General features: G+C 43.2%; 1 protein-coding gene across 2 annotated transcripts in view; it reads left to right on the top strand.

The window, feature by feature from the left end:
* The window catches only part of LOC117255710 (striatin), an 81,563-nt gene that overhangs the window by 47,749 nt on the left and 7,430 nt on the right, over positions 1-26,384 (top strand). The window contains exons 3-10 of one of the 2 annotated variants that reach the window (XM_033624854.2): positions 1,440-1,513; positions 3,507-3,591; positions 13,321-13,491; positions 13,585-13,720; positions 13,997-14,159; positions 20,315-20,428; positions 24,390-24,533; positions 24,640-24,776. In XM_033624854.2, the coding sequence (XP_033480745.1) occupies positions 1,440-1,513; positions 3,507-3,591; positions 13,321-13,491; positions 13,585-13,720; positions 13,997-14,159; positions 20,315-20,428; positions 24,390-24,533; positions 24,640-24,776 (1,024 nt within the window). The remainder of the gene's footprint in view (positions 1-1,439; positions 1,514-3,506; positions 3,592-13,320; positions 13,492-13,584; positions 13,721-13,996; positions 14,160-20,314; positions 20,429-24,389; positions 24,534-24,639; positions 24,777-26,384) is intronic. The other variant, XM_033624855.2, reaches the window with a different exon arrangement.

Below are 26,384 nucleotides of genomic sequence, written 5' to 3'. Positions count from 1 at the left end.
ACTCCGATTGATGAATATAATCAGTGTTAAATTGATCCCTCCACCTCAAAGAGCATCTTATCCTCTTATGGAATTATTAGTGATAAATCTCATAATCTGGCGACAGATTTTCACACACTTTGGTTGTCTGAATGTTTGATTGGCAGGTCTGGATGCTGTTTACTGAAGCGTTGGGGGGTCCTGGAAAAACTTTAGCAGTCACTGAAATATCAGGGCTTGAACATATTATATTACCACATTTAAACCAATTTAAAGGTTGAGAAACTTAATTTAGGATGTGATGGGACACTTCAGCTCTATTGGTTCAGTGTAAGCAGCTCCTTAAAGGACCATTCTGGTGTTTTTTTTTTTGCCTCCACATTGGTGATATCAGGGTCCGAGGCATTATGTTTTCATGTTGTCCATATGTACATCCCATGCTTGCGAATGTAATAACTCAAGAACACCTCAAGGGAATGTCTTCAAAATTGGCACAAATGTCAACTTGGACTCAGTGAGAAAGTGATTTGTTGTTTATGGTCAAGGGTCAAAGGTCAAGGTCACTGTGACCTTGTCTGTCTCATTCTCCTGAGCGCAATATCTCAAGAACACCACGAGGGAATTTCTTCAAGTTTTGCACAAACATTCACTTGGACTTGAGGATCAACTGATTAGATGTTGGTGTTTTAAGGGTCAAAGGTCAAGGTCACTGTGACCTTGCATCCATCTCATTCTTGTGAACACAATATCTCAAGAACAGCTCGAGGGAATTTCTTCAAATATGGCACACATTTTCACTTGGACTCAACAATGAACTGACTAGTTTGTGGTGGTCAAAGGTCAAGGTCTGTGTGACCTCACCTGTCTCATTCTTGTGAACATGATATCTCAAGAACACCACAATGGAATTTCTTCAAATTTGGCACAAACGTTCACCTGGACTGAAGAATAAACTGATAAGAATTTTGTGGTCACTATGACCTCACAAAACATGTTTTTGGCCATTACTCAAGAATTCATACGCTAATTCTGACAACACACAAATGTCTGACAGGATAAAATAATGAAGGTCAAAAGGTCAAAGGTCAGCTTGACTGTGACATCATCATGTTTTAACGTCATATCTCAGGAACAGAAGGGGAGACATTTGGTCAGATTCTGAATTGGTGACTCTAATCTTGAAACTGTGCTGATTATATAGATCTTCTGTGTGTGAAGCATCCATGTTTTCACTGACATGGATGGAGACTGTCAGAGACACTGGGCTGGTGGGTGGAGTCATACAACCACAGGGTGGTAATTCTAGTTTATGCATCACTGTTGATGGTTTACGGAATCATACTTGTATGCACACAGTGAATGTTATTGTTGTTCACTGAGCATTTTAAGAAAAATAAAAAGACATCATTTAACAGGAAATTTATTGTGTGTGTGTGTGTGTGTGTGTGTGTCACCTTCAGGGCAAAATACCATAAGCTGAAATATGGAACAGAACTGAACCAGGGAGAAATCAAACCTCCGAGTTATGATTCAGGTAAGACAAACCGTCTGTGTTCTCTCTGTTGATGATCTGCTGAAATGTTTTAAAAATTGAAATGCTGCCTTCTGAGTGGTGATTGTTCGTGGTCGAACCCGGCTGCTGTTCAGGGCCTTTCACATAAGTAATGTGGTGTAAAAATTATGTTTCATACCCGAGTACCAAGTACATCATCTATGTGACATTCGTTTATGTTGTCGCCACGGTTAAGAAAACAGCACCAATCACAAGATCCCAAGCCCACACAATGGAGTCAATCCTCCCATCATGCCCACTATTGTTTTTTCTTTGAAGACAATGTGGAGAACGACCCTCTTGCCTTCCTCCCCACTTTATCACTCGTGGCTGTGCAGTTCAAAGGATGAGATCGACACGAGCTGCGGGCATATGCAGATTTCATAGGGGAACAGCAGTGCTGAGAAATACCTTTGAAAGTCTGCTCACCGACTGCTATTCACATTTAAATAGCAGTCCACTTCCGTGTTTTAGAACAGTAGGTTTTCACACCTGAGTACACATGACCTGTTCTCAAGACCACCTTTGCAAGTAGACCCAGATATGGATCCACAAACCGTGTCTGAGTACGGTACACAGTGTTCACATCAGTCAAACAAACTGGACTTCAGGGTCGAGTAAACTTGGATCCAGGCTGGAGTCCCTGATGTGAAAGCCTCCTTAAATGATCACTGTGTCGGATTATGAGATCATAGAGTCGGAAATGCTTGCTGTGACTCGACCAAGAGATATTACAGACCTGATGTTGTTCCCTGACCAATCATCACCAAGCTGTTGGTCAATGTTGGGCTGTCAGTGAGCGTCTGTCACCCTAATATTTGCAGTGCGTCCCACACCGTTGCCCCTCATTGGCCCCTGTCGGCTTTTTTATTTTTGTTTTGGCCAAATCAGCATGTTGAATCAGCATTGGAGACGGCACAGCCTGTCGGTGAACAAAATTACTCTGATTGGCTGTTCAGCCCAGTGCACAAGAAGAGAAACAAAAGTGAGGAAAGTAAACAAAGAGCTAAAGTCCAGAGGGAGTGAGAACGAAACAAACTTGTTACATAAGGTCAGATTGGGTTTTTTTAGCAGAAACATTTCCTGATGGTTTGTGTTTGTTCACTGGTGTACGGTAAATATGCTCTGTTCCTTCAACACTGAATTGTGTTGTTATTGTGCTAACTGGCATCAAGATGATCTTCTGATTTCCCTTTTTGAATGGCGCATACAGATTAGCGCTGTCTGCTGGTGTGGAGTTATTTCCTCTCACGCAGGTGCAGAACCTATGTGCTGGTTGGACGTCGGCTGTTGTGTTCATGTGCAACTTTTGGCCGAGACACAGGCGATGTAAGGTGATGCAGCAGTTGGCTTTCGTTGCTGCTAGTTCTCTGAAGTCAGTTAGGTGTGTCTCGGCCCTTACGATTACAAAACTGCAAGTTGTGTTGTGTGAACATTGCAGCAATCTGACGGTGTTAGAAGTCGTGTAGTGTGAACTGTGGATTATCCCACAGAACAAAGATTGGCTATTTATGACTGTACGTCCACCAAAACAATTTCAACTCAAGGTCCACTTACTGGTTTATTCTGGAACTTTGAACTGTATCACATGGTTTTCATCAGCAGATGGATTAGATGTTCAAACTTTTGATTTCGCTTAACGCTTTAAGGATTTCACACACAAAGAATGAAGAACCTTTCGGCCAAAGATCAGCCTCTGTCCTCTCCTCACGTGAGTTTTGTGTTGCGAGAAGCCAGTTAAGGTGGATCAGCATCAGGATGCCTCTTGGACGCCTCCCTGTGGATGTATTCTGGACTCATCTAATGAAGAGAAGAGTTTGTTTCAGACCAGAAACTCTCTCTGGGGGATTATACAGCCCATCTGGGGACATGTCAGGATCCCCAGGAGGAGCTGGATGATGTGTCTGGGGAGAACGAAGTCTGGATGAATGAATGGATAGAAACATGTTGCTAATTCTCTCTGTCTCACACACAGATGAGGGGAATGACAGCGAGGCTCCCAGTCCTCCGAACAGCAGCCATCAGCTCAGCTGGAAACAAGGACGCCAGCTGCTCAGACAGTGAGTTTACACACACATGAACACACACACTCATTTAGACTCTCAGAGTGTCATGGGACAGCTGACTGTGTGTGTGTGTCTCAGAACAAAAAGCAGAAAGCGGCAGAGTCAATCTTCTTAATGGAGATTAACACTTTTAATGGGAATCAAACAGACTAATCCACTGTGACCAGTTGGAGCTGACAGTGGTGGAAGAAGTACTGAGATCCTTTACTTAAGTAAAAGTACTAATACTACGCTATAAGAACACAAAGAAAGGTCCTGCATTCCTAATTTTACTTCAGTAAAAGAACAGAAGTATCAGCAGCAAAATTTATTTAAAATATCAAAAGTAAAAGTGCTGATAGGTGACAAAATAATACCTTTCATAATGTTATTATTATTAATGTTATTATTCTTACTTATGCATTAAGGTGAATTTCAGGGATCTTCCAGTGTACATTTTGTTGATGAAAACTATGAAGAAGGTTTTCTGTCAACGACCTTTTTTCCAGGACAAAAAAAAAGACAACGATGAGCTAAAATAGATCTTGATAATAAAAACTACAATGATTGATTTTCATTGATGAGATCAGATGAAAATGTTGGTGGTGGACTATCAGACACTGAAAGTCAATAATGGCCGTGCTTGTGATTATCTTCAGATGCCTGATGAGCATCAGGCTGGTAAACTCCAGTAAATAGTCTGCACCAGGATGTTTGGGTTGGTGCGAGTTGTGAGCTGTAATTCAGCAGTAAATAATCAGCCGTGTGTGTCTGACTGTGGATGGTGGAGCTGCTGAATGGATTTGTGGAGTTTGTTACTTGCAGCGGTGGCTGTTAGCAGCTAGCTCCGCTCGCAGCCTTCACAGCTTCACCCCGCAGGACTCCACTCAGTCCGGACTGGAGAAGGTTTGTGGGTTGATGGTGTTTGACAGGCAGGTAGGAGGCTCAGTTATCTGTGAGTGTAGCTGTGCTGTAAGTAAACAGTCTGAACTCAGATCAGTTTTCTCTGACAGAGATGAAAGTTTAGTTTGAATCACCAACTCTGTGAGAGGACACCAGTTTAAACCTCCAGACTAACATGTTGCACATGAAGAAACAAGTTATGTTTCTGCTTCTTAACAGTCACATGGATAAGTCAGAGTTTACAATGAACCTGGGGACAAATCCTAGTTGGCTCACATTAGTTATTTATTGAGAGCATAAATAGAGAGATGTTGAGCTTTTCAGATGATGATCAGTAAGTGTGTGCTCGTAGATCAGCCCTTAAACCTGTCACACACTGCTGGAGACATGACACACACATTATTTTATACAACCTGTCACCTTGAGTCTGATTTATGATCCATGAATCAGCCTCACTGGGTTAGTTTGAAAATAAAAACAGATATAGAAAATGTAATGACTTAAAGTTGACTATTAAATGTTGTGAATTTCCATCAACTAAAACTAGAAGGATAAAAATGGCTAAAATGTGACTAAAACTAACAAATATTTTCATTTTAAGACTCAGACTAAATCTAAAACAGCTGTCAAAATGAACACAAGGTTCTCCTAAAGTTTTGTCTGGTTGAGGCAGAAAGCGTTTTAACTATAACCAGGGTTGCAGCTCCACACTCCTTCTCTCCTTCTCTGCACTCTTTGTGCACAGCATGTGCAGCACCAAACCCATAAAGCAGTGTAATTTGAAACTTAAACCTTATTTCAAAATAACGTTGTTTTTTTAAGTGGGAGTGGGAAAGCAATTCGACTTCTGTCTCCACTCACACCGGGCAGCGGGTGAAGTGGAAACTGCCAGAGACTTGGAGGGAGACATTGTGATTTTACACCAGACTAGCTAACTTGTTTTTAAACTTAATGGTGGGTTATTATTGCCTCTATTAGTCTGACTATACTGAGACGTTTTAATGGTGGTTTAATCTCACAGCAGTTACAAACGATACGGAAGCTCAAGGCAAACTCTATCATTACCTGAATGTCCATGAAGGCAGCTTCGCATGCTTTAACTTGGCTGTGACAACAAGGGAAGTTGAAGAGGGAGCAGCACGGGCTCTTGCGGCCTTGCAGAATTAAAACACGCTTCTAAATGAGAAGTGGTACCGTGGTCCAAAATTTTAAAAACTAAAATATAAAATTAGAAAAAAATGTCTTGCAAAACAGGGCATTTAATTCGTCAGAGGCCAAAAGGGCAGGTACTTGAGCGCCACCTGGGGTCTATCTGTGCACGTGCCTGATTTTACCAGAATTTTTCATGTTTCAGCTTCAGGTTAAACAAATCACGTGTTTATATTCCTGCTGACCATTCTGTAAATCATCCATCAGTTATTGGATCAGTTTCACTCCTTCCAGATTGGTTTCAGTTTGTTTCATTTCTTCTAATAAAACATCTAAAACTACAGATGTGATCCTTTCAGTCCTCATCTCTCAACAGTGATCAATCTTACAAGTTAAGAGTGTTTTCTACAAGTGTGTCTACAAACGCTCTTTAATTTCTTAACACGTTTCCCAAAGCAGCAGTTAAGAGCCTCTTAACATCTGCTGTCTGTGGAGCTGAAGCTGATGCTGAATACTGAATAGTGTCTGTAAGCCGTGTTGTTTATTAAAAATACATCACAAAGTGTGAGTTGTAAATGACACAAAGAAATGCTTCATACTTGGAACTGTTCAGTGTGAAAATGAAGCTCAATGTGCAGCTAACAGTTGCAGCCCTTTATAACCCATGTTCCTGTGTGGAAGTCAGATTAACCCTCTGAAATCCAAGCATTTCTTTTTCTTTTTAAACTGTTTTCAGCCTCAATACTTTGGTGTTTTAAAGGGTTAGTACGAATTCACCAAAGTGAAACTATACCAAAAAAGGCAGAAGTAGATCAGCGGCTTCCATGTTCATTGAGGAATCCTGTAACATCTATGTGACAAAGCAGTATATAAGTCCGTAAAATAAGTAAACTGTACAAAAAGAAAGCGCAGTATATAAGCAAATAGTATAAAGACACAAAGCATCAAAACAAAGCAAAATATAATAAAGAGATTCTACATTATTGACTGATGGAAGTATAGATATTGCACCTGAGTGATTTATTGTAAACAATAAAAAATAAAAGCAAGTTATAATGATAATAAATAGACAGGCCAAGTGGCAGAATTTATTACACGTATCAGTCAATGGAATCTGGCATTTGAAGCATAAACTGTAAAGGTAATTAACGTAGCTTCTGTGACATCACCCTGTGGTTTGTGGACTCCTGTTTTGAAGGCTCAACTTTGGCAGTAAGACCGCCGCCATCTTTTTTTTGTTTTGAGCCAGAAGTGACCATATTTGGGTGAGAGGGTGGCGCTGTGGAAGGGCGAGGGGTGGATCTGACCAGAGATATTGGATAAAGGAGATACCCCACCGTAGGCTTATCCAATGTTAAGAAAACGGTTACTCTTCCTGTCTCCTAAGTGGGCGTGGTTAGCTCTCCCTCCAGTCAGAGCCTGTTCTCCCTCAACCCCCCCACCACCTCGTGTTGAACAGAGGCGCTGTGGATGTCTGTGTATGCGGATCGAGAAGCAGGTGGAATGAAAATACATTCTTCCTATTATTGCAGCCTATTGCTGCACAAAGCTTGGGCATTTTTTATTTATTACTAGCGGTAAATAACTGTTTGTAAGCTAACTGTGATTTTACCGCCTGTTTATCAAGATCACAAGATCTCGCGAGAACTTGTTTTCTGAGACGGACAGGGCTCAAACAAAGTTAACTTTCTCTTGATCTGTGCGGATGAAAAATGCAGCTTTAGTGTCAGGATGTTGGGAAGATGTGTGGCTTGTGGAAAACGAACCCAATATTTACTTTTGTGACTACAGGGCAAAAGAACTGACCATAAATTGTGATCACGTTCATTCCTCATTGACGACAATACATTCAGAGCTGCCGCAAGTCTCCTACAGGGGCGTGGCGCTGACGTCACTGAATCAGGAAGTGAGCTGAGTGGGGTATCTCGCTTTATCCAATATCTCTGATCTGACTGAGAGGCCGAGGACGATGTCAGCAGACAGCCTGTCACTCAGAGATGCCCAACCTTAAATATGCGTAACTTTAGGCCTTAATAAAATGGAAACAGGTGAGGCATATAAAAATTCAGCCCCGTACAGCTGTCATGAATGTTGAAATTAGCTACAGAGGCCAAAACTGTTTTTTTGTACCAGGCTGTAAACATGTTAACTTCTGCTTTAAAGTTGGACATTTTAACACTGGGGGTCTCAGGGGATCGACTCGCTCTTGGAGCCAGCCTCAAGTGGCCATTAGAGGAACTGCAGTTGGATGTTTGCTTCATTTTTCAGCCTTGGAGGTTGCCGCTTGGTTTGAAGTTTAGTTCCTCGTTCATTCATTCATTCATTAATTTTCTGTAACCGCTTATCCTGTTGGGTCACAGGGGGGTGGAGCCTATCCCAGCTGACACTGGGTGAGAGGCAGGGTTCACCTGTGACAGGTCACCAGACTGTCACAGGGCTGACACACAGAGACAGACAACCATTCACACTCACACTCACACCTACGGACAATTTAGGTCCCGTTTATATGACAACGATTTCAACCCCAAACGGTAAACTTTAGTTGCGTTTTGGTCGATCGTTTTGGGTGCCTGAAAACGCAACGTTTTGAAAACAGGTTCCAGAGTGCAATTTTTTGGAAACGGCACCGTCTCCGTTGTCATGGAAACTTGCAATATGCAGTTCCTCTGAAAACGGAGACTTTCCGCACATGCGCATTACGCTTCCAGTCACTAGGCATGTGCGAGAAAGTCGACCATTACAACAACAATGGCGGCCTCCCGAGCTCTGTTTGTGCTGCTCACCCTGTTGGATTTATCAACGCTTCCCCATCATAGTGTAGATTTACTGTTGCAACTCCACCTCGTCGTCCGTCCAGACAAACGTTCGTGCGGTTGCCATTTTGTTTGTTTATACATCGCTGCTCTGTAGAAGGAAGCGTGAGCGTTGCACCGCCAACTACTGGCCTGGCATGTATACTGCAGCATTTTTGGTCATTTTTGCGGATCCGTGTGCACGGCGATTGTTATCAAAACGTTGTCGTCTAAACGCGGATGTCTTTGGACTGTGGGAGGAAGCCACAGTGCCCGGGGAAAACCCACACAGGGAGAACATGCAAACTCCGCACAGAGGGGCTCCCCTACCCTGGGATCAAACCAGGAATCCTCTTGCCGTGAGGTGACATGCTGACCACTGCACCACCGTGCCACCGCTGCAAAAAAAAGTTCCCAAATTCAATGTAACACTCCGTGAGTGACTGATATACAAATGGTCATTTGGGCTGTGAAACGGTTAAAAACATTTTTAAGATGGATTTTACATCATCTTGTTCTAAAGATGCTTCTGGGAAAGAAGGCCACTTTTTCACACAAGTCAAAAGACCCTGTCTGCACGTACTGGTATACAGATATTTTTTTAAACTGATATTTATTTAGCCAGTTGTCCACACCAAGGTCATTATAACGGAGACCTTTTTTTAAGGCTGAAGGTCAAGATTTTTTAAAAACTTCAGTTGCTTACAGTCCCACCAGGAAGTCAAAATACAGGAGTCGGGATGTGACAATCTGAGGATAAAAATTCAATAAAGCAGCTGTTTGTTTTTTTTTCTGGAGAGTTGAAACGCAGCGATGCTGAAAAATCGGACAGTGGCGACATGTGACACAACAAATATAAACATGTAACCAGGTGACACTTTTGTTAAGAAATAGAAAACTGCGAGCTTCTGTTTGTGATTGTGGTTGGTGTTTTTTGCTTCTTTCTTTTGACTGTGTGTGTGTGTGTGTGTGTGTGTGTGTGTGTGTCAGCAGTGGCTGTGTGGTGACAGTGAATGGAGGATTGTGTGGATGAGTCGAGGCCTCCTGCGATCGGAGAGGCTGGTACAGAGCGAGGGAGGCCGACCTTCCTCTCTCTCTGTGTCTCTGTGAACAAACACACTAGTCGTTATTCAGAATTAAACCTCCGTCCACTGAGGATAAAACTTCTCCATAAAACGCTGCTCTCAGGCTCCTGCTTCTCTTGGCGTCCCGGGGTGAAGGTACAGTACAAAGACTAGTTTGAACTTCTTCTGAGTTGCGTCTTTTAGGTCTGTTGCTCAATTCTGATTGGATACCGTAAGATAAGGGGTAAACTTTACTTCTTTGCTCAAGTATTTTGTGAGTATTTGAAATAAAGGAAGTCTTAACTAAAGCTTAAAATCAGCCAGAAAAAGCTTGACTCACTGACTCGGTGCACATTTTAACATGTCTTTTTATTATATCCATTTCTAACAGATATAAAGGTGAGTGATTGTGGCGTTACAGGTCAAAGAAACCAGCACCTCACTTATTGTCAGTTGAGCAAAATCCGAATTTTCTTGTCAGTTTTATTCCAAATACTTTAGATTTCCTCAGTTTTGTTTCTCTGTGTTTATTTTGTCAAACATTGACTGAACTTTACCAGACCACAGGAAGGACAGAAAGTGTGTATAAGGTCCTAAACTTGGTGGCACTGCCCTTTAAAGATGCTGCTCCATTGATATAATTGTGGTGTTGTGTAGCTCAGTGGGTACAGCAAGGCACCAACGCTGCAGGAAGACACTGAAAAACAGAATGAAGAGCGACACTCAGGCCACACAGGGACGTTTATACGGAGGTCTCTGCTGAACTCAGAGAAGACCGATGGAACGCTGTTCACTATTAATACCAACATCTGACATCTGGATCAGCCTGCTGGGATATTTGCATTTTTTTGTCACTTATTTTTTTTGCTACTCGTTACATATTTGTCACTTCCTTTGTGGAGATCCTCCACATTTTTGTGATGTAAGTCATGCCTGCATCAGAATTTAGTTTGGACAGATGAGATGAATCTGCATCCATCAGTGGGGATGTCACTCTGCAGGGAGGAAAGAAAACAGCTGGATTTTTGTTTAAAATCTCAGAAACAGAAACATAAAAGTTTAAATTTTTTCCCTCAGTCATTGACTCAGACAAATATGTACAAGTTTCTTCTGATATATAATAAATGTAGAGTATACCTAGTAAGGAGAGAGCTATTATTATAATTTGTACATTCTTTGGATTTATGTAAAAGGAGCTGAGTCAGTCTGTGACTACGATGAAATGGCCTTTTATCCATAGATTTCCATTTATGAATATTAAATTAAGCCAGTAAAATTTAAAGACTAGATTTATATACAACTGAAAACTCTAGTTGTCCAGGAGGCTTAATAACAGTACATGATTCAGAAATAACCTAAAAGTTTCATATTTAAAAAATTTATATATCATAGCTGGGATTAATGTATGAACACGTTTGAAAGAAACATCCTATTCAGGTAAAAATTCTTCCTCTTCCACTATGAATTGGTAATCTGATGAAGACCTGGAAGTGGGGATAGTGACTTCCTGCCTCAGTCAGCATGGTAAAGTTGGAAAGATATGCTCAGAGGTCGAGCACGTCATCCATTGATCAGAAGATTGTCAGTTCAATCCCCAGCTCCTCCAGTCTGCATGTCAAAGTATCCTTGGGCAAGAAAAACTAAAAATGTACAGTACAGGCCAAAAGTTTGGACACACCTTCTCATTCAATGCGTTTTCTTTATTTTCATGACTATTTACATTGTAGATTCTCACTGAAGGCATCAAAACTATGAATGAACACATGTGGAGTTATGTACTTAACAAAAAAAGGTGAAATAACTGAAAACATGTTTTATATTCTAGTTTCTTCAAAATAGCCACCCTTTGCTCTGATTACTGCTTTGCACACTCTTGGCATTCTCTCCATGAGCTTCAAGAGGTAGTCACCTGAAATGGTTTTCCACTTCACAGGTGTGCCTTATCAGGGTTAATTAGTGGAATTTCTTGCTTTATCAATGGGGTTGGGACCATCAGTTGTGTTGTGCAGAAGTCAGGTTAATACACAGCCGACAGCCCTATTGGACAACTGTTAAAATTCATATTATGGCAAGAACCAATCAGCTAACTAAAGAAAAACCAGTGGCCATCATTACTTTAAGAAATGAAGGTCAGTCAGTCCGGAAAATTGCAAAAACTTTAAATGTGTCCCCAAGTGGAGTCGCAAAAACCATCAAGCGCTACAACCAAACTGGCACACATGAGGACCGACCCAGGAAAGGAAGACCAAGAGTCACCTCTGCTTCTGAGGATAAGTTCATCCGAGTCACCAGCCTCAGAAATGGCAAGTTAACAGCAGCTCAGATCAGAGACCAGATGAATGCCACACAGAGTTCTAGCAGCAGACCCATCTCTAGAACAACTGTTAAGAGGAGACTGCGCCAATCAGGCCTTCATGGTCAAATAGCTGCTAGGAAACCACTGCTAAGGAGAGGCAACAAGCAGAAGAGATTTGTTTGGGCCAAGAAACACAAGGAATGGACATTAGACCAGTGGAAATCTGTGCTTTGGTCTGATGAGTCCAAATTTGAGATCTTTGGTTCCAACCACCGTGTCTTTGTGAGACGCAGAAAAGGTGAACGGATGGATTCCACATGCCTGGTTCCCACTGTGAAGCATGGAGGAGGAGGTGTGATGGTGTGGGGGTGTTTTGCTGGTGACACTGTTGGGGATTTATTCAAAATTGAAGGCACACTGAACCAGCATGGCTACCACAGCATCCTGCAGCGACATGCCATCCCATCCGGTTTGCGTTTAGTTGGACGATCATTTATTTTTCAACAGGACAATGACCCCAAACACACCTCCAGGCTGTGTAAGGGCTATTTGACCAAGAAGGAGAGTGATGGAGTGCTGCGGCAGATGACCTGGCCTCCACAGTCACTGGACCTGAACCCAATCGAGATGGTTTGGGGTGAGCTGGACCGCAGAGTGAAGGCAAAGGGGCCAACAAGTGCTAAACACCTCTGGGAACTCCTTCAAGACTGTTGGAAAACCATTTCAGGTGACTACCTCTTGAAGCTCATGGAGAGAATGCCAAGAGTGTGCAAAGCAGTAATCAGAGCAAAGGGTGGCTATTTTGAAGAAACTAGAATATAAAACATGTTTTCAGTTATTTCACCTTTTTTTGTTAAGTACATAACTCCACATGTGTTCATTTATAGTTTTGATGCGTGGGGAGTGGCGTACGCCTCTTTCAGGCCTCGTTTTGTCCATGCACAATATTTATAAAGGAGACCCCCGGATAGCATCGGAGGTGGGGCTCTGTTGATTCCTATGAAAGATGCTCAGTGGCACATGAAGCCAAAAAAGCTCTGTTTCTGTGGTGTGAGATTACGCAGATGATCAGCACTGCTTCTGCATCATTGGTCCCATGGAGCGGGCGCATTAGAGACCTCCACCGGCCCGGCTGTCTACTTCCAGTTTAGTGCACCGCTATCTTGAATGGGGATAAAATGATTTAATCATGCAGCTACGTTAGAAAAAACCAAATGGATCAAATCCTGATAGTGAAACAAGTCATTTCAAGGGGGTTGTGATGCTCAAAAATATTCATCCACTGATTTACAGACTTGGTCTCTCTTCCAGTGTAAGTCTTCGTGGGCCCAGTGGCATCATGAGCCGGACCCCGGAAATTGAAGTACCACTGTTTGGCCGCAATGAAAATTGGCTTCAAAGCCCGGGGCACCTCCTGGGCGGCTGATGTTGACTGGCTTATCATGAGATGATTAAACCTTGGATTGTCTCCTTTTCTTCACATTGACTCCTGAGCCTCCTCTGACCTGTCTCTTGTCTCTGTCTCTGTCTCCACCCTCAGATACCTGCAGGAGGTCGGATACACAGACACCATCCTGGATGTGAAGTCTCAGAGAGTGAGAGCGCTGCTCGGTCTGACCGGAGACTCAGGAGAGAAACCCTCAGAGAAGAAAGTCGAACCGATGGTCAACGGCACCGAACCGTCCTCCCTGAAGGACAGCGGCATGGTCAGGTATGAGATGAGACCGTATTTATTTTAGATGTTTTTATTTTCTCGCTGCTTTGACCTCTACACTCACCTTCTCTCTTTAATCTCTCCTTCCAGTAAACCGGACATGTCCGACTCAGCCACCGTGTTGGAGGCCTTCAAGTTCATTGAGAGCGCTGCAGCAGAATTCAGCGACGAGGACGAGGAGGAGGACAGTGAAGGACGGGATAAGACCATCTTAGACCTGGCTACAGTAAGACATTAACACACTAAGTCCTTTGACAAACTCATTCTGTTAAACCTCACAGTGAAACGTAAACACAAATCACAGCTCTTAATATGTAAAGCAAACAAAGTCGCAGCCCAGAGTTGACCTCCTACGTGCAGTTGTTAAAATAATATTCTTCTACCTGCAGCTCTCATTCTGAAGACGGACAGTGGTAACCTGTGATTTCATTTCCTGTCTGATGTTGTCAACAACAAGAGACAGATTTTCAATGGTCTTCCTCATTTTTGTAACTTTTAACAGATGGTGAGGAAGAAACAGTCGTCTACCCCTTCGTCCACGACCTCTGACCTCAGCGACGACCCCGACACGGAGGAGGCTCTGAAGGGTTTTGATTTCTTGGCGAGTCCAGACGAGTTGGACGGATCTCCGGAGTCCAGGAGCGGGGAGGACAGCGGAGAGTGGGGTAAGACGAGGGGACATTAAAAACATTCAGGTGACGGGCTTTTAATCATGCGCTCAGGATTTTACACCAAACACCTGCAGATTTCACTGATTAGCTGGAAATTAAATCCAGAAGACATTTAAAGGTGCAATGTGTGAGATATGGGCAGAATTTAAGTTTTAAATATTCCAAAAAAGAACATTATCTACAGCCAACATGAGAGGAAGACGAGATAAAGTTCAGTTGTAGTTTTTGTTGCTTGGAGATTAGGGATGTCACTTACGGTTAATTTTTCTTTTGATAGCCTAAGACCCATCAACTGGAAACTAACCAGTTAATTTTTAAGGGGAAAAACAACAACGCAAAACGATGTGAAATACAAGAGACCTTTCCTTTTAGTGCAGCACTCTGTTGACTCATTGAGGTTTTGGGCTGCATTTCCATTTACAGGTGGTGAAATTATAATGTTTTTTGTTGTAAATATTTTGCCTTTTATTTTAGTTTCTGTTGGTTTTGCTGACAGACAGCTGGTCACATTATCAGGTGGAAACATGGCGCCCACTGTCCACCCTCCAGTCTCCTCTGGACGGTGGTTAGTAAATCAATGGTTAACTGTTGACATCTGTATTTGAGATACCTCTTTTCCCGTAGTTTTCTAAAAGCCTGCTTTGGTCCCTTTCTGCTCGCTCAGTGCAATGTGTTCGACTAAACAGCGTCTGCAGAAAGCAAAACAAAGCTCACAGCTGCTACCTGTGTCAACACAGCCAGGTGCAGCCAAGCCAACCAGGCCAAGCTAGCCAGCAGGCTCACCAGCCCCATTTGGTCAAAGTCAGTGCTCACTGTTCAAGCATGACCAAGAATGGGTCCCAGTTCAGACAATACAAGGTCTGAAATCCACGGTACTTTACTTTAGGCCGGTATACAGCCAAGCTAAGCTAGCAAGGCTAAACTAGCTCTCAGGCTTACTGCTCGTCGCCCACTCAGGTCTGTGATGTTAATTGTTATCGTGCACCATGTGTTGGTCAAAGCTAAAATACGTCCACAGCCAAATAGTGCGAGGTCCAAAACCCAAAATCTTTGATTTAAGGCAAAGACAATCAAGAAGACACATGAAGCACAGATGATTCAACTAATGACACCACAAACCGTACTGAAAAACATCCTAGATAGTTTTGATTTATGGTTTTAATGTGGCTGTTTTCTTGCTAACACCGCCTCACGTAAAGAAGCTGTGTGATTCTGACCAATTTTCATAGTTTGAGCAGTTTGGTCAGTTTGCATGTTCTTGTCCAGCCGTAGTTGGCTGGAGGGAAAAGCTGCCTCTTAATAGTTTAAAGCATGTTGCCAGGCATTAGACATTGCACTTTTAAATATGACAACAGTCAAAATAATCTGAATTTGACTATTTTTTGTATTAAATTCACACTCATGTCTTCTACTTCAGTGAACCAATAAAAAGTATAAAGTCAAGAGTCTGCAGCAGATAGAAAAAGTAAAAAACCACCAATACAAACCTGAAATCTTCTCAGCAGAGAAACTTTGTATTGACGTATAAATCAAGGTGAATATGCTGCCATTCATCTGCAGGGTCAGTCTGACTGCTTCACGCAGAATTAAAACATCTTATTTTAAATGTGTTCGTGAGTGGCAGCACAAGGCTGCTGCTGCACCGACGCATTTCCTGTCAATATATATAAAACTCTCCTTACAAAATGAAGTTCCCAGCTGGCGACCCGGCGGCCCCCGCAGTTTACACAAAATCCCCCTTTTTCTACCGTTTCTTAGCAACGCATCCAGTGTCATTCGGCCGATGACAAAAAGCATCCCCACGCAGTTTGTGATTCAACACTTCACAGTCCAGATAGTTGTAAAGGAGTGCTGACTCAGTGCAGCAGGTCTCACCACACACACAAGGTGTTAAAGCCCCGAGAGGAAAACTCTTTGTGGATATTTCTCTATCTTTTTATTCTGAGCTGTGAAACAATCATCTGCCGTGCTGCTGTTAAGAGTCACAGACAGTGAGGATAAACCAGCTGAACACACGGTTAAAAACAGTCTCTCTATGTTCGGCTGCGTTATGAAACACATTTATGGTTTCTGAAGGCTTTTCTTGTTGAACCCACGCCACCTCCACGACCCGACACATCACTCGCCCCAGGCTACCAGGACGGATGATGAGGCCCATTGTTTGTCTCGGCTCAGTCATTATGGAGCAGTGATTTCTGCACGTTTCTTATCTTTGGATCTCCTCATGAGCCCTCAGACCATCTGCACACCCAGTTTATTTTCAGCACCAGCTCAGCTGTCAGGAGGAGTTGAAGGCAAATCCTTTCACTCAAGTGACAGCTGCAAATCTGTATCTCTAATTTTTATATTCATAACACTTGCGAACACAGAGACGAGAACTTCTACTTTTTGATTCTCCAGAAGGGAGAGCTGTTCAGTCCTTGTCAGACTAGTTCTACACCTGCCATTCTGCAACGTTCTAAAACCTGCTGGTTCACTCAAGTGTCACTGGATGAGATGGTATATCGTCTCTAGTCAACAACTCTCTGTGCTTCTGATCTGTAACGTTGACAGGAAGTGACCACCATGAGACGGCGTATCATCTCTAGTCAACAACTCTCTGTGCTTCTGATCTGTAACGTTGACAGGAAGTGACCACCATGAGACGGCGTATCATCTCTAGTCAACAACTCTCTGTGCTTCTGTTCTGATTTGCAGCTTTTCAGACTTATTTTGTGGCTGAATATAATTTGTAGCTTCTTAAAATCTGAATGAGGATAGTGATAGTGAGATACTGGCTACAGTGATGAAACAAAACCAGCATCACATGGACTGTATTCATAATCAATACGCCACAATAATATAAATAACCAGCGCCAATTCATCAGTCAATGAGAATGTGTATGTGGGCGCGGCATAAGCACATACAGCCAGCAACAGCAGCAGCGACCCACCGTCTGACACCGGCACACCGTGAGGATGGAAACTTAGCATGTCAATTTGCCAATGCCAATTTAGCATGTTGAATTGGTGGTGAAGCCTGTCGGTGAAAGAAATACTCTGATTGGCAGTTCAGCTCAGCACGTGAAGAGAAATGGAAGTGAGGAAAGTAAACAAAGAGCTTCAATCACAAGGGACTGAGACTGCTAACTGGCTAACTAGCGTCAAGACAGTCTTCTGGCTTTTCTTTTTGAAAGACGATTACAAACAATCACCATCTGCTGGTGTGAAGAGTCATTTCCTCTCACACAGGTGCAAAACGTACGTGCTGATTGACCCTCAGCTGTAGTCTTTGTGATGTGTTCACGTGCAACTTTTTTTGCCGAGACATGGCGACATCAGGCGATGCAACAGGGGGCCATCGTTGTCGCCGCTGGTTCTCTGATGGGCCTTAACACTTTAACCACCACGTAGCAAAAACAAAATACTTGAGAATAAAGCATCCGTGTGTCACACTCAGCTCCAGTGGATATTATATGCTGCTTTATTTCTTCTTGTTCCAGAGAATGAATATTTTCCCTCTGTTTATCACCAGTTAACCTTTAACCATCAACATGTCTGAACCTGCTGCAGCTCTGCAGGTGGATGATTATTGGCTGAGCTGCTTTCAGAGACTTCAGATTAATGACATCATGTGTCTTTGTTGTGGAGTCGCTTCTTTAACTTCAGTACAGAAGCTGACTTTTGGAACTCAGTGGATTTTAGGGCTCTAACGTTGCTGCTGAGACTTTAAAATGTTTGTCTCTCTCAGGATCATCCCCCATGAGAGACATGATCATTTTGGTGAAATGCTGTTTGCTTCACTGTTTGAGTTTAATGTTTTATAGCATCTTGAAGAGAACATGTTGCTCTGCTGCATTAATGTTTCAGTTCCAGAACTGCAGACAACCATCAGAGATCCATTTGGATTCCAGCTGTTAGTTTTCATTTGTTTGTTTCTTGTGTCTCATCTTGTTTCGTCTTGTGTTCATTTGTGTTTTTTCACTTTCACCAGCACGAATTTCCTGCACCTTCTTTATGTTTCATATTTGTTTGTTTGACATTTTGAGAAACTTTTAGCATGTTGTGTTGGTGTTCCTCTTGTTTCCTCAGCTCAGTCTAAAATTTAACATGAAGAACTCGAAGTGTCATTGACAGTGTTTCATATTCTTCATTACATGGTTTTTATCAGTAGCACACACTAATACAGTGGTGATTGTGTCGTACACACACTCCAGGGTTTTTAATTATTGAGAAAGGATGAAAATTACAGGCATTTAATTCTTTTTATTGTGTCTTTTGTAGATTTGGCCTTAGTTTACTTTGAAAAAAAAGCGTTGAAGTTTTTACTGGAGCCAGGATGTTGTTAGCCTAGCTTAGCACAAAGACTGGCAGCAGGGGGAACCAGCTAGCCTGTCTCTGTCCAAAGTATAAAAAAATACACGTATCGACTCCTCTAAAGCTCGCTTTGGACTTGTGGGACGTAAGATTGAGTCAGGTTGGCTGTTTCCGCCTGTTTCTAGTCTTTACGCTAAGCTAGGCTAACAATGTCCTGACTCCAGTTCCGTACTTAAAGGGACGGTACACCCCTAAAACATAAACATATATTTTTCCTCTTACCTGTAATGCTATTTATCAGTCTATCTTGTATTTGTAGTATACATAAGGTGCCAGGGTGCATAAAAACGCTTTAAAACAGAGCTTGTTTATCAAAAAAGTGCCAGTAGAGGGTTCCCACTTCCATGACAGAGGTGCTAGCTAAGCCCTTAATGTCCTAAAATCCTAGAAACACCCGGTGTACATATATAGGGCTGCTGCCCAGGCCTCCTGTCACTTTGCAGAAGTGGCCCCCAAGCAAGGCACGTTGAGTATCCCTGGTTTGGATAGTTTGTCGAGTTGCCGATTGTTGGAATAATCCGCTGCAGAGATGGAACTAGAAGGCACTTGACATGTGGGGTTGAAAGCGCCAAAAAATACAGTTGAAAAACTCAAAGTCTCTTTCCAGAAATCATGACCCAGTTGCCAAAGATAATCCACAGACCTTGTTGTGAGCAGTTTCATGTAGGAACTATTTTCATTCTACCAACCAGAAGAAAGTGTGCATCTACTGCTAACTCACCTAGCACCACTAAGCTATCTAACGTTACAGCTCAGCTAAGGAGGATGCCATTAATGTTTATATCTCACACTGTCACGCGTGCCAGCCTTTCATACATGAGTAGATGCACACTTCCTACCCACCGCCGCCTGCTGGTGTGGAGTTATTTCCTCTCACGCAGGCGCAGAACATACGTGCTGGTTCGTTGTCAGCTGTAGTCTTTGCGGTTCATGTGCAACTTTTTGGCTGGGGCACAGGCGACGTGAGGTGACGCAACAGTTGCTGTTCTTTGCCGCTAGTTCTTTGGAGTCCCTAGGTCCAGACACACCAAACCAACATGAAAGAACTAGCAGCAATGAAAGCCAACTGTTTGGCCACTTCATGCCGCCTGTGTGTCGACCGAAAAGTTGCACATGAACACATCGCAAAGACTACAGCCAAAAGCTAACCAGCACGCATGTTCTGCACTTGCGTGAGAGGAAATAACTCGTAATACCAGCAGATGGCGGTAGTCTGTAATCATCATATAAATAAGGAAACCAGAAGACCGTCTTGATGCTAGTTAGCCCGTTAGCACATTAATAACACAATCCAGTGATGAACACACACGGCAAAAGCCAGGGTAACAGGTGCTCACCAACAGCCCAGCCTTAACTGACGGGCGACTGTTGGCTTGGTGTGCAGGAAAAATATGAGTTTTTGATTTGGGGCTGGACTGTCCTTTAACACAGCAATTAGACTGAACTTCTTGTCCACCTCGTGGGAAGAAAGTGACTTTATTTAAAGCAATATTACTTTATCTACTTGCATTTTCCACAAGCAGTGGTTTAGGTTGCTTGTGTGTAAAGATGAGTGAAGTGGAGTCTCTGCAACTCCAAGTTATCATATCTGAAAGAATTTATGGCCAAAACTACAAAAGACCCAGAAACAGGTTGTAAAAGATCCTTCCTCCTCCCTCCTCATCCCGTCTGCCTCAGTAGGTTTGTCAGAGTAAAGTTGGTTATGTACTCTAGTGCATCCAGACACTTACAACAGGTTTCTACCCCACCTTCCTCCTCCTCCTCCTCCTCCTCCTCCTCCTGCTGGCCTGTAGAGAAGGAAGAGCAGTCTCCTCTGGGTGAACTGGCCTGGGACGTGGACCAGGGACTGATAGCCCAGCTCAAGGAGCAGTACAGGAAGGAACGCAAGGGCAAGAAGGGGGTAAAGAGTAAGTCCTGTAGCAGGCCTGCAGTTCATCCTCTCTCCTCATCCTCGTTTGGTTTCTGTTCCTCTGACTCTCTTTGTTTTTATGTTTCCTCTCCTCTCAGTCTCTCAGGGCTTCACTGTGCTAATATTTTCATCAGCAATTATGTGAAAGTTGATCAGTATCTTAAAAAGTCAGACAACATTTAATCACATTACAGCTACTTAAAGTACTTTAAGTTAAAGTCACATTGTTGCTTACAGGGTTGTGCAGCCAGTTAATGGCTTTTTACTGACTGACACTCAACGATCTGTTGGTGTTGTGTAGCAGCAAAAATCGATGAGTTATATCTGGCGTATTTGCTGTTATTGCAATAGTCTGGTTAAAGAAAATCAATACATTTACATGCTACAGCAGAGGCCTGCACAGGTCCAGTTTTGCATATCTGCCCGCACCCACAAAGCGCAGTACCAGAACCGACCCATTACCTGTAATTATTCATTCATTCATTATCCGTAACTGCTTATCCTGTTCAGTAGCTTTAATATGCTGTTCTAATATTACTGTTGTTGCTGTTCTGATAATTCCTTGTAAAATGTACAGTATTATCTCTCTGAGAATCTCTTTCACGTTTAAGCAGTAACTGAAACATCCCAAATATCCAATCAAATCGAAATCGAATCGATTCAGGATTTCAGTGGCGACACCCAGCCCTACTATTCAAGGTCACAGGGGGGTGGAGCCTATCCCAGCTGCCCTGTTTTACATAATGTCCCTTTAAGATGTGCAAAGCTCTCGCTCAGTAAACTCCCACTAGTTGTTACTTTAATTTAAAGTGACACAAAGATAACAGATTTTCCGCTAATCATCTGTCACATATCCAAAGTAACCGCCCTGTTGTTATCAGTCAGCTGCATCCTCGGCTGTGAAATGATGCTTTGTCAAACATCCTCTGCATATTTTGTCAGTTGTCAGATCAGGCAGAAGCTGCAGAGCGTCCACAGACACATCAGGCATCTGTGATCATTTTCGCTCTCACCTCCTGCTCGCCCGCATTTAGTCCATCTTTAACTGTGCCCGACCCGGTGCAGAAGGAGAGAGTAGCATGTTTTCTGCCTGACGGAGACTCAGGCAGCTGCAGGACCTCAGTTTTAATAGACCAACTCATATACACCCATCAGCCGAAACATTGAACCACTGACAGGTGAAGTGAATAATACTGATCATCTTGTTACAGTTCAGTGTTCTAAAGGGAAACCTGTGGTCCTGGAATTCATGTGGATGCCACTTGACACGCTGCACCCACCTAAACACTGTTACAAAGCAAGTTGATGGCTTGATGGCAGTGGCCCCTCCAGCAGGACAATGTGTCACGTCTCTCTGCAAAACTGCTCAAGAATGGCCAGAGTAACGTGTCACAGAGCTCAAGGCGTCAACCTGGCCTCCAAATTCCCTAAATCCCAATCTGATGGAGCATCTGTGGTACGTGCCAGTAACCCATCTTACGTCCCACAGGATTCGAAGGATCAGTAGTCAACACCCCGGTAGTCTCTATATACAGAGTCTACGTTCAGTGAGTATAGAGTCTGCAGGCAAACCCCGGAGATCTTGCCTCCAGAAGAAGAGCAGAAGAGCCCTGGTTTCCGGTGCTAGGCTGTTTGTAGTCCGCGTGATATTGATCAATCACGTTTGAGCCGGCTGCAGTTGTTGCCAGGTTAAACGGTCCGTGCGGTGAACTAACGAGGTGGAACATAATTGCCGTGACTGCAAACTCTGAATCCATCACAATGGTTCAGCATATTTACTTATATATAAACGGAAGTTGGAAACGGAAATTTGCCTCCTCCGCCCTGAATGCCAAAAAATCGGGGGTCTGCCCCCAGTGCCACACACCACCGGATACCCCCAGAGATCTTGTATCAATGCCAGAACCAAGTCCACTCCGCTGTGCAGCCTCTGACCTATCAAGGTGTGGACTCAGGACCTTTGGGATACAGCCTTGTCCCACAAATGCGCCATCAGATTTGGATCTGGGAGCCAAAGAAGCCAGGTCGGCGCCTTGTGCTCTTTGTCATGTTCCTCAGGTCACTGCCATTGGGGAGTGCTGTTGCCATGAGGAGATGTACTGTAATGGTGTTGGGTGGGTGGAGAATGTCAAGTGGCATCCACATGAATTCCAGGTCCAAAGGTTTCCAGCAGAACATTTTATTGTAACAAGATGATCTTTCAGTGTTTCAGCTGATGTGTGTATTCTGCCTTACCAACCATATAACCCTGTAATCTCACCCTCATCACCTTTCGACTTGAGCTAAAAATCAGCCTCCAATCTCACCCTCCCACCCTTTGGTTGTGTTTCAAATCACATACTTCAGACTAAACACTTAACATTCTGCGTTCACACTTCACAGTACGGGAAAGTGCAATGTAGTACTGGCAGTCACCATCTTTATGACGTAGTGGAAGCTACGTCACAGTGATCACTGCCACGTTTTACAGATGTTAGCTGTGCATGTTTTTTGCACTAAGTACCACTACTATTGTCAAAGAGAAGCCGTCAGTAATGTTTGTTGGGTCTGTAATGATTTAGTACTGCAGTCAATAATGCGAGTGCTAACGTTAGCTTGGCACATTTTAATCAGCACTGACATTCTAGAGTAAGTTTGGTTTATGTGTAGGCGGAGATAGCGGTCAAATGTCGGCGGTAATGCTTCACCTTCAGTTTCAGTTTATTTTATTTGAGAGGGGGCAGTGCAGGTTAACAAATACACTCGGTATAAAAATGCCACAAGTAGCCAAGAGCCTATTTTTAATCTGTAGTCTCTTGGCCAAGATGTTACACAAGGCTACCAAAAATACAACAAAAAACAGTGCATACAATTTAAAAGAGACGTCTGTGAACACATCAACAAGAACAGAACATGCAAGGACGAGTCGAATTTTTTAGTTAGTTTGCAATTCGCCGATTTAAAAGAAGACAAAGACGTGGAAGAGGCGGTTAAAAACAAAAAAGCTGTCGTCACTTCCTGTAAGTGCAAAACGGCAGTGTGTGATTTAAGACAACACCACCCTGGTGAAATAAGCGCACCACACAAGCAGTGCATAGTGTACTACTGGAAGTATGTGATTTGAGACACACAGCTTGTCTCAATGTCTCTCCCTCTCTGTTTCTCAGAGGTTTAGTGTTTGACTGAATCCAGTGTGGACGTCTGTGTCTCTGTGTCGTCTGTCGCTTTTGTTTTATCTGTTGTTTTTCATTATCCTCTTTATATTTTCTACCTTCATGTAGATTTCCTGCACTTTTCCCGACACTCTCAAAGGAATGCACTGACTTCCAACCATCACATTTATGTTCCCGTTATCAGACACACACCTCATCCTTTACTCTGATCCATTATTGAACCGTTAGCGTTCCAATCCATCAGTCATCCTTGTGTGTGTACAAACAACAGTAATCGTCTGCACTTTAAATGGATTATGCTGTTGACATGATGTCACAGTTGTGCAGTTTTCTGATGTTGATGCATCATGATAATATCCAGTAACGATATCAGTGCATCTCTTCATATCCCTGTTTGTTTCTTCATGTCTTTGTGATGATGAATTCTGCAGTTCACCAAACAGCAGCTGCCACATTTCACCTGTGTCACTTCTCGAGCAGATTCTTCTCATTCCTGTGTATATCGTCACTTTGTTTCTCTGCTTTTATTTGCTTCATCTTCTCTGTCGGATCCTCTGCAGAGCTGCTGCTGCATCATCTTCTGCTTTGTTCTCATCCTTCATGCTGATTTCATTCCCTTTTTGTGACAGTTTGAACTCTCGAGACTTATTTTGCCTTCACTTTGCTAATGTGCATTTTTCATCTTTCTCTCCTCAACTCCTTTTCTTTACATCGTTCCGCCGCCTTTTCTTGACACCATTTTTTTGTTTCCTCCTCTGATTTCTGTCTCCCATGTTCTCTTTTCTCCTCCTCACCCTCCTTCTCCAGGACCAAACCGGTCTAAGCTCCAGGACATGCTGGCTAACCTGCGGGATGCTGAGGAGATTCCCTCCCTGCAGCCTCCCGTGACACCCCCCTCCCGCCCCGCTGTACCCAGACTCAATGAGCACGAATTGGGACGCCCAGAAGAAGGTAACCTGCCCTTTTTCTCAGTCACTCATATTTGAGAACTGTACAATATGCTCACTCACACTCAGTCATGTTTTTCTGAACCCAGCCATCTGTTTTGTCTCCGTAGAGGCAATGACCTTCCTGCCATCGTCTGGGAAGTCGTTTATACTGGGCAGAGTGGACGAGGCGGTTTCTAACGAGCTGGGACTGGGAGAACTGGCAGGACTGACGGTCGCCAACGAGGCTGAAACCCTGGCGTATGACGTGAGTAAAACGAACACAGTCTGACAGCTTACGGTGGATCAGAGGCAGGAAACACTGAAAACTCTTCAGCAGCCAGAGTGTTTCTGACCGAACTCCACTGAACTCCACCCTCTGTCAGCTCCACCCTTCAGGCCTCCTCCTTTACAGAGGGATAAAAAATGAAATTCAGTTTCAGCTGTTTTATTTTATGCCTCCGCACCGGCAATAGCCGTGGCCAGAGGCATTATGTTTTCAGGTTGTCCGTATGTATATACACAACGAATTTCTTAAAATTTGGCACAAACTTTCACTTGGACTCAAAAATGAACTGATAGGATTTTGGTGGTCAGGGGTCAAGGTTACTGTGACCTTGCCTGTCACATTCTTGTGAATGCGATTCCTCAAGAACGCACTGAAGGAATTTCTTCAAATTTGGCACAAATATTCATTTGGACTAGATTTTGGTGGTCAAGGGTCAAAGAAAGGTCAAGGTCCCTGTGACCTTGCATCCATGTTATTCTCATGAACACAACATCTCAAGAACAGCTTGAGGGATTTTTTAAATTTGGCACAAACATCTACTTGGATTCAATGATGAACTGATCAGATTTTGGTGGTCATAGATCAAAGGGCAAAGCGAAAGTCAGTGTGACCTCAGAAAACATGTTAATGGCCAAAACTCAATAACTCATACGCTAATTCTGACAAAACTTGGCACAAATGTCTAACAGGATAAAATAATGAAGGTCAAAAGGTCAAAGGTCAGCTTGACTGTGACATCATCATGTTTTAACGTCATATCTCAGGAACAGAAGGGGAGACATTTGGTCAGATACTGAATTGGTGACTCTAATCTTGAAACTGTGCTGATTGTATAGATCTTCTGTGTGTGAAGCATCCATGTTCTCACTGACATGGATGGAGACTGTCAGAGACACTGGACTGGTGGGCGGAGTCACACAACCACAGGGTGGACTGGTGGGCGGAGTCATACAACCACAGGGTGGACTGGTGGGCGGAGTCATACAACCACAGGGTGGACTGGTGGGCGGAGTCATACAACCACAGGGTGGACTGGTGGGCGGAGTCATACAGCCACAGGGTGGTGATTCTAGTTATAAAGTAAAGGACAATAATACTTTGAGACAATGGTAGTTGTAATTTTTAAATCTTTATGAACAAAGAAAATACATTTGTAGGTTACATATGGCATGCAGCCATCTGGCCAATGATTTTTCATAACACTGTTGGAGTGTGCCTCTGAAAAACCTCCATTCTGCTCTATCCATCTATCCCAGCAAGAACCAGGACACCCCACCCCGAGGGGCGAGGGCTGAGGGGTATATTAGGATTGGGCCTTTAAACTCTGACCACAGTCTTTGTCTCCACAGACAGATGGATAAGATGAATAAATTACAGCCTACAGCTAAAATCCAAACTAAGTCCCAAACAACGACATGTGAGGTGTCCTTTCAGAGAAAACTACCCCAGAGATGTTCTTACACTCTTTGGTATAAAATCAGTCCAGTTGTGTTGGCACACAGTTTGTTGACACCTACAGCTGACCCATCAGTATCCAGAGCTGTGTCATGCTGCTTTAAAGAGTCAAGTATCATCTTCACATGGATT

Source organism: Epinephelus lanceolatus, chromosome 3, assembly GCF_041903045.1.
Source record: "Epinephelus lanceolatus isolate andai-2023 chromosome 3, ASM4190304v1, whole genome shotgun sequence".
Classification (NCBI taxonomy): Eukaryota; Metazoa; Chordata; class Actinopteri; order Perciformes; family Serranidae; genus Epinephelus; species Epinephelus lanceolatus.
This window is presented reverse-complemented; position numbering and strand designations above follow the sequence as displayed.